At 35.2% G+C, this 7,500-nt stretch overlaps 1 protein-coding gene across 1 annotated transcript; it reads left to right on the top strand.

The window, feature by feature from the left end:
* Positions 1-900: 900 nt before the first annotated feature.
* On the top strand, positions 901-5,174 carry LOC137626662 (compound eye opsin BCRH1-like). Its single transcript, XM_068357678.1, has 9 exons — positions 901-1,063; positions 1,517-1,724; positions 2,007-2,160; positions 2,347-2,588; positions 2,820-2,978; positions 3,440-3,544; positions 4,321-4,443; positions 4,616-4,740; positions 5,041-5,174. Exons 1-8 carry the CDS (start codon positions 1,023-1,025, stop codon positions 4,712-4,714), a joined length of 1,131 nt encoding a protein of 376 aa, XP_068213779.1. The 5' UTR covers positions 901-1,022; the 3' UTR covers positions 4,715-4,740; positions 5,041-5,174.
* The last annotated feature ends 2,326 nt before the right edge of the window (positions 5,175-7,500 follow it).

Raw genomic sequence — 7,500 nt, forward strand, 5'->3', positions numbered from 1 at the left:
TACATTATGTTTTGGTTATAAATATGACATAATTTTTATATTAATAGCATTTATAATCTAAGGATAAAAACAGTTTTTAAGATATATATATATATATATATATATATATATATATATATATATATATATATATATATATATATATATATATAGTAGTCTGTAGGATTTTCCTGTCATGGGTTGTTTGGCCAAGTTGTACTTACAAGCATTTCAAATTTCATAATTTTATCTAAATATTCATATTTATCAATTATTACATTAGATATATTCTTCTATGTGATAACTCGACATGTCCAGTACAAGATTTATATCAATAATGTCATTATTTTATATATATTATTTTCTTTCTAATATCCATAATTACAGACAGACATATCAGACAAGTTGAGTTTCCAGGAAGACCCAATCATAATTCTTAATGATATAGTTATATAAATGATTTGGATAAATAATGTTTTTTGTATGGAATGTATAAATTTTTTATTTTTTATTCATGATTTTCAGCTCACAATCAAACACTTATCTGAAATAAGACTGGATACTACACATTGCTGTTCAAAGTTCCAATAACATTCCTAGACTGATTTTTCCGGTTCTCGCATTTCTTATAGTCCCTTAGAGTCTTCAGAAAAGATTGGAAGAGGCCACTTTTTCTAATTTATTAATTAAAACTTATAGTTTATACTTTTCACAGTTAGAATCTTATCTCTTCCATTCTTCTTCTTCTTCTTCTTCTTCTTCTTCTTAAATTCTAAAAGCAGAAATCTTCAAGCTGCAAAATCGACGAAATTCACATCTTCCGGGTGACGCGCAACTTCTCTTATCTTTTCTTTAATAGGATTAACCAGCAAACAACAACTGTATATAAACTCAACCTCGCCACTCCAATAGCTGCAACATTCGACACCAGGTCTGTCCTCTCTCCTCTAGAACATTCCTCTGAAGTGGGAAATTGGTGGAGGATAGTTTAAGAGATAGTCTGTGTTCGCGTCGTTAGCTCTCGGACGGTTTGTTCGTCAGCTATGGCAGTGAACAATACAAGGCCAGCACTCGCCTATTATGGGTAAACACCCCCTTCTCTTTATTTCTCTCTATCTTTCATTATATGGGCTAAATTAAGGGTCATATAGGGTCATAACGTTAGTTGGAAGCCTCTATACTGTAGCAACAATTAATCATCTTAAATCTAACAACAGTGACTCAAAATTCAACTTTCTTACAAGAGTAGTCAGTAAGCCTAAAGGGTCATAATGTTATGTGAAAGTCTCTATACTGTAGCAACAATTATTCTTCTTGAATCTAAGAATAAAGATTCTGAATTCACCTTCCTTGCAAGAGTAGTCAATTAGACTAAAGGGTTACAACATTAGTTGACAGCCATCATACTGTATCAACATTCATTCTCCCTCTTGAATCTAACAAAGACTACAGTCTCAGCTTCCTTATAAGACAAGCCAGTAAATCTAGGAACAGTACGAAAACTGCACCGTCTCCATCTTCTTCTTATCTTTTCCAGGCAAGATGCCTCGTTCGGATACCCAGCCGGGATGACGGTAGTGGACTTCGTCCCTGAAGAGATCAGGCACATGGTCCACGAACACTGGCACAGCTTCCCACCTGTCAACCCAATGTGGCATTACCTGTTAGGTGTAATCTACATTTTTCTAGGTTTCTTCTCCATCATGGGCAATTTGTTGGTCATCCACCTGTACTTCAAAGCAAAGGTAAGTGTTGCTTCAGGTATAGATTGGAAAGGATAGTCACGGACGCTCCTCACAGCCTCCTTCTGCAGACATCTAGTTTTACAGCGTTAGAAATCTATGTTACGTGAGTTGTCTGATATTAAGCCTGTATCTGTAGTAGTTTCTTTTCTTACTAGATATCATCTTCTTAGTCTACTAAAAAGCTCTATAAAGTAATAAAAATTATTCTATATCTTTTAGATTTGTATACTAAAAATACTTTTTATGAACTGTAAAAAGATATAATTCCTTTTTGTGTTGCAGTTTCTTCAGACCCCTGCGAATTTGTTGATTGTGAACTTAGCCGTGTCTGACATGATCATGTTGACCACCAACTTCCCTCCTTTCACTTACAACTGCTTCATGGGTGGACGTTGGATGTTCAGCGCCTTCTACTGCCAGCTCTACGCTGCCCTCGGTAGGTTGGATACATTATATAGAAGTCCATAGGAAAACCAAGAATAATATGTCTTAGGGAATGGTAACCTGTTCGGGACCAATGTTGTTTAAAGTTTTCTTAGATATTTCCACCTCATGTGAATATCTCTGCGACTCAATCTTTAGAGTATTATGATAAGATTCTACATCTTTTTTTGCTTTGCAGGTGCCGTGACTGGCGTTTGCAGCATCTGGTCTCTTGTGATGATCTCCTACGACAGGTATAACATCATCTGCAATTCTTTCAATGGCCCTAAACTGACTATGGGTAAGGCTAGACTGATGTGTCTCGTCTGCTGGGCAATGGCCATCGGCTGGGCTCTTCCCCCATTTTTCGGCTGGGGAAAATACATGCCTGAAGGAATCCTGGACTCCTGCAGTTACGACTACATTTCCCAGGACTTCAACGTAAGTCGGCTATCTCGGATCCTCTAATACTGAAATATTCTCAAACTATTCATTGACTTTTTGATGTACCTCGTAATATATTATCCCATATATCAGCCTCCTAAGATCTGCTGTTTGCTTCAGATGTTAGCACTTCACCTGGTCCCTTCTTATACTTTTATGCGTCCCGAAACTTGCTGTATAACATGTCGATAGCCTTCGAATAACAGCTGTTCCTTCTCTCGCTAACAGACCAAGAGCTACAACATATGCATCATCTTCTTCGATTTCTGCTTCCCAGCAATAATTATCATAGGATCTTACATCTTCATCGTGAAGGCCATCTTCGCGCATGAAGCCACTATGCGTGAGCAGGCTAAGAAGATGAACGTTGCTAACCTTCGTTCCAATGTAAGCCACAATTTCATATACTGTATGTGTTGAAGCAAACTTTAAAAAATTCTCTGATATGCATATAACCCTCTCAATAGTTTCTGGTTGGCATTACGTAGAGGGTTACAAAATACTTTAGCCAAGCTCTGTGAAAATCTAGTAGTGTGGTTCAATAGCCTTTGTCCACGTGGACAGAGGCTAGTGCGAGCAGCATTCGAATTCGTAAAGCAAAATTTGAATCGTATATCTTTCGAATAATGATCATTTTGTATAATTGTCCTCTCGAATAACTTCCCTTCAAACAAATTTCTATTCGAAAAGCTGTTTTTTGAATAATTGTTTTTGAATAATTGATTTTGATTAATCATTTTCGAATAATTTTCATGATATGGTTGAAATATTCCACAATAGCTATGCTATATAATTCTGTTTTGAAGGGCTTAAAGATTCTAAAATAAAATTCATGACCTCCCAAACAGGAAACTGAGTCCCAGCGAGCTGAAGTTCGCATTGCCAAGACAGCCATCGCCAACGTCACCCTGTGGCTCTGCTGCTGGACCCCGTATGCCATAATCACTATTCAGGTAATTGTCATAAACATTGGGTCAATAATGATATTAAGTTCCCAAATCTTTCCCTGGGGGCATCCAATTGGTCCTAACTGTGAGGTGTTACAGTATTTGAAAGAGCTTTCCATTCATTTTTATCCAGTGAAACAAATTTAGAAAAGAGAAAAGAAGTATTAAACCTGATGTGGAGGAAAAGACAAAACAGCATAAGAGAAAGATAAACTATAGGAGAGCCGTTGCAAATGCAAGGCCTCATCCCTGAACCTAATGGACCTGACCTGATTTTGAGCTGCTTTTCTATTAAGTGTTTTAATGGAGCATTTAAACTTCTTGAGGACATCTTGACTCTGTTTTATACTTAGTTCACAAGACTCTACTTCTGGGTGAATATCACAAAGAACATATACCGAAATCTAACTTGAAAAGCTGAGAGATGTTGGCCCCTTTTTTTCTTTTGAACCAATTATTCAAAAGATATAGTCATTCTAGATCTGAATAAAACAATTTAAACTTCTCTCCTTTAGGTATATCTAAAAACTGAGATGATATTTCCCCAAATATTCCTCGACTATTATCTCATTCCTAGTCTGAGGTAACAAACCTATTTCAAAGCTCAACCAAACTAAAAGTAGACCACGTTGTTTCAAAGTTCATCCCTAGCGTTGCCTCTACTTATGACAAGAACTTTCCCTTGTATGTAATCATATACGGTTTATATTTTGACATAGGAAACTCTTCAAAGTATCACCCCTCGACTAAATTTGCAATAAACTTTAAACTTCATCCTCCAGGGTGTCTCTGGAAACTTCGCGAATATCACCCCACTGGTGACAATGCTTCCTGCCCTCTTGGCCAAGAGCGCCTCCTGCTACAACCCATTCGTGTACGCCATCAGCCATCCCAAGTTCCGCTTGGTAAGGAGAGTCCGCACGACAGATTCCCGTATAGATCTCGAATGATACTGGTTCCTTTGCCTGTCTAACTATGCGCATTTATCAGAGCATCTTGAATTGGCATCAATGAATAACATAAAGATATGCACAATATAGTCTTCAATTACACATATAATACTTTTTCGCTTTTCAGGCCATCACCAAATACATGCCTTGGTTCTGCGTCCACGAACAGGAGAAGAAGTGCGATGAGACCCAGTCGTCTAGTACGGAGGAAAACGAAAAGGCCTAAGACAAACAGAAGAATTCTATATACAGGTTGGTAAGCCTATATCTCACTCCTAGGGCCATGTCAATCTTACCATGCTAGCCTAAGGCAGCGCATTACTTACTCCGGCTGCCCAAGGCTCATTGCCGCGCAAGCCAGACGGCTAAGGCTTGGTGCAAGTTTCCAAAACAAATTTCATAGCAGACGACTCTTAGAGTTGTACTTATTCATCAAATATTTACAATTTAGACTCAATAACTTTGATTACATCTTCTATTAGAAGAATTTTCTATTTTTAGTGACTAGCAAACTTGAGAGCAAAACAATAATATATCTCTTAACTTCTCCAGATGTACGACAAACTTCCTGGTACTTCGAAGACGCCCGCCGCATGAAGTAACGGAAAAGAAGTGATCTCGTGCGTTTACAATCAAACACACAGTTGTCAAATGTAAGCTTCAAATTTGACAAATAAACCTCCCTGCATTTCCAAAATTTTATTTTCCAAAGTTTTCTTTATATATATATATATATATATATATATATATATATATATATATATATCTAACAACAATGACAATTAAAAACGTTCTAGTCCACTGCAGGACAAAGGCCTCAGACATGCAAATTTATGTCAAGGGTTTACAAAGTTTTCATCACCACGCTGGTTTGGTGATGGTGGGAGACTTTAGTCTAGTCGCTCACAGCAAACCAACCTAGTATGGGTGTCCCTGAATAGTACAGCTTTGCTGATCATGGCGACACCCAAATCCTTTCACTATAGTAAGATATCCCCACTCAGAAAGGATATATATATATATATATATATATATATATATATATATATATATATATATATATATATATATATATATATATATATATATATATATATAAACTCACCAACTAAAAGAGAGGAGCACTGTAGGCGCAGTGAATCCCATTGTTTTGTACATGATAGTTAGTCAACTGTAGCGTTTCAGAACCAAGATCCTAAAAGATATGGGGCCTGCAACCTCACTCCTAAAGTCTTCTTGAATCACTCACTTCAAGGTAGAGTCAGGAATCGCCAGAAGTGGTGGAGCACTCAGCTCACGTTTGAAAGAGTCGGGCTTCCAAGAGTTAGGAAGAAAACACTTGGCTTAAAAATTGCTATTTCAAGATATATTATATAATCAGTATAGTGTAATACAAAATAGTGTAAAAATGAAACTAACAAGTAAAAATGCAAAGAAAAACAAATAAATGTTAATATAAGGAATACAGTTACGATTTCTTAAGAACAAACTATTCTTTAAATAGTCAAAGTCCAAAATACAGAACTACATTGAAAAAAAAAACTATAAAAAGAATACAGTTTATTAAAATAAAAAAAAAATAAGACATTCTATTCAAACAGAGCTGCGCATGTGCAAGAGAATCTTGTATAAACAAAGTGAGAATTAAATCTTACTTATTGCAAGCTATTGGATTCTATTGACTGAATAAGACGACGAGTATAGGATCTCATATAAATATGTACGTTTAGAGTATGCTATTATGAAAAAAATGTAGATTATAAGTGATATATTATTTATTAATGCTCAGAATTAGATTCCTATTGGTTTGAGATGAGAGGACAATGCAAAAATCTAATTATATAAACGAAAGGGAATTGGATCCCATTTATTCTGGACGGGACATACAGCGCCTCTAGCGGCTGGTTTTGAAACTAGAATACAAACTCTAGATTATGTAAACAAAACAATTCCTGCTAGATTATACAAGACGCTAGAGTCAACACTATTGGAAGTTCTACTTTTCTTTTATAACAACAGTTATTAAGGTAAAGTTACAGATTATTTAATTTAAATACCAAAGAACACAATGTAATAAAACTGGTTAAGATAACGCAGTGAATAGATCACATGTCCGTTCGAAAAGAAAGAAAAAAAAAAATAACGCGAAACTGTGACTTTAAAATAATACTTTGTAATGTTTATTTTGGGAATACTATTTATTTATAATTAGCTGAAGGAAATTATTATATACAAATAATCCCTAAAGTAAAGGAGGAGATATAAACGTATGATAAATTAATATATCAGAATCCTGCCGCATAATTTTGGTATAATTTTGCAAGTATAATATATATTTTTTTTCTTGTTTGCGATATCATTTATGGCGTGATTTCAGAAATTCAAAATTTATATTAAATAAAAAAATGGAGTAATTACTCAAAAGTGTCCATAAAATATACGTCACAAACTTCATTTTTAATTTAGTATACATTTTTAATTTCTGAGATCACGGCATAAATGAAATTGCATACCAAAACAGCCCTTTTATTTCTTTTTATAATGTCAATGTCATGTTTAGAGTATGAATGTAGGGTGATTATAAAAAGAATATATAGAAAATGTGCTGGTGGCCACATAAACGAAATAATGTAGGCCTTCTCCATCTTGAGGCTCAATACTACACAGTATTCTAGAAGTTTTATTCCAGCTGTGACCGAGATGTGGAATGGATCTTCCTAATCGGGTAGTTGAATCTTCAAAAGGTCAAAGTTGCAGCAAATGTTTTTATGTTGACCAGGCTGACATGAGTCTTTTTATAGTTTATATATGACATATCTGTTTTTTGACGTTGTTACTTTTTTTAGAATGATTTATTAATTTGTTCTCATCATTTATTTCCTTATTTCCTTCCCTCAATGGGCTATTTTTCCCTATTGGAGCCCTTGGGCTTATAGCATCTTGCTTTTCCTACTAGGGTTGTAGCTTGGCTGGTAATAGTAATAGTAATCGTAGTTTGGATATTGGTAAATT

Source organism: Palaemon carinicauda, chromosome 34 (genome assembly GCF_036898095.1).
Source record: "Palaemon carinicauda isolate YSFRI2023 chromosome 34, ASM3689809v2, whole genome shotgun sequence".
Lineage (NCBI taxonomy): Eukaryota > Metazoa > Arthropoda > Malacostraca > Decapoda > Palaemonidae > Palaemon > Palaemon carinicauda.

Coding starts and splice junctions, on each gene's coding strand:
- LOC137626662 (XM_068357678.1), top strand. CDS start 1,023: ATGGCAGTGAACAATACAAGGCCAGCACTCGCCTATTATGG. Junction 2,161..2,346: donor CCAGCTCTACGCTGCCCTCG/GTAGGTTGGATA, acceptor TTTGCTTTGCAG/GTGCCGTGACTGGCGTTTGC. Junction 3,545..4,320: donor ATGCCATAATCACTATTCAG/GTAATTGTCATA, acceptor TTCATCCTCCAG/GGTGTCTCTGGAAACTTCGC.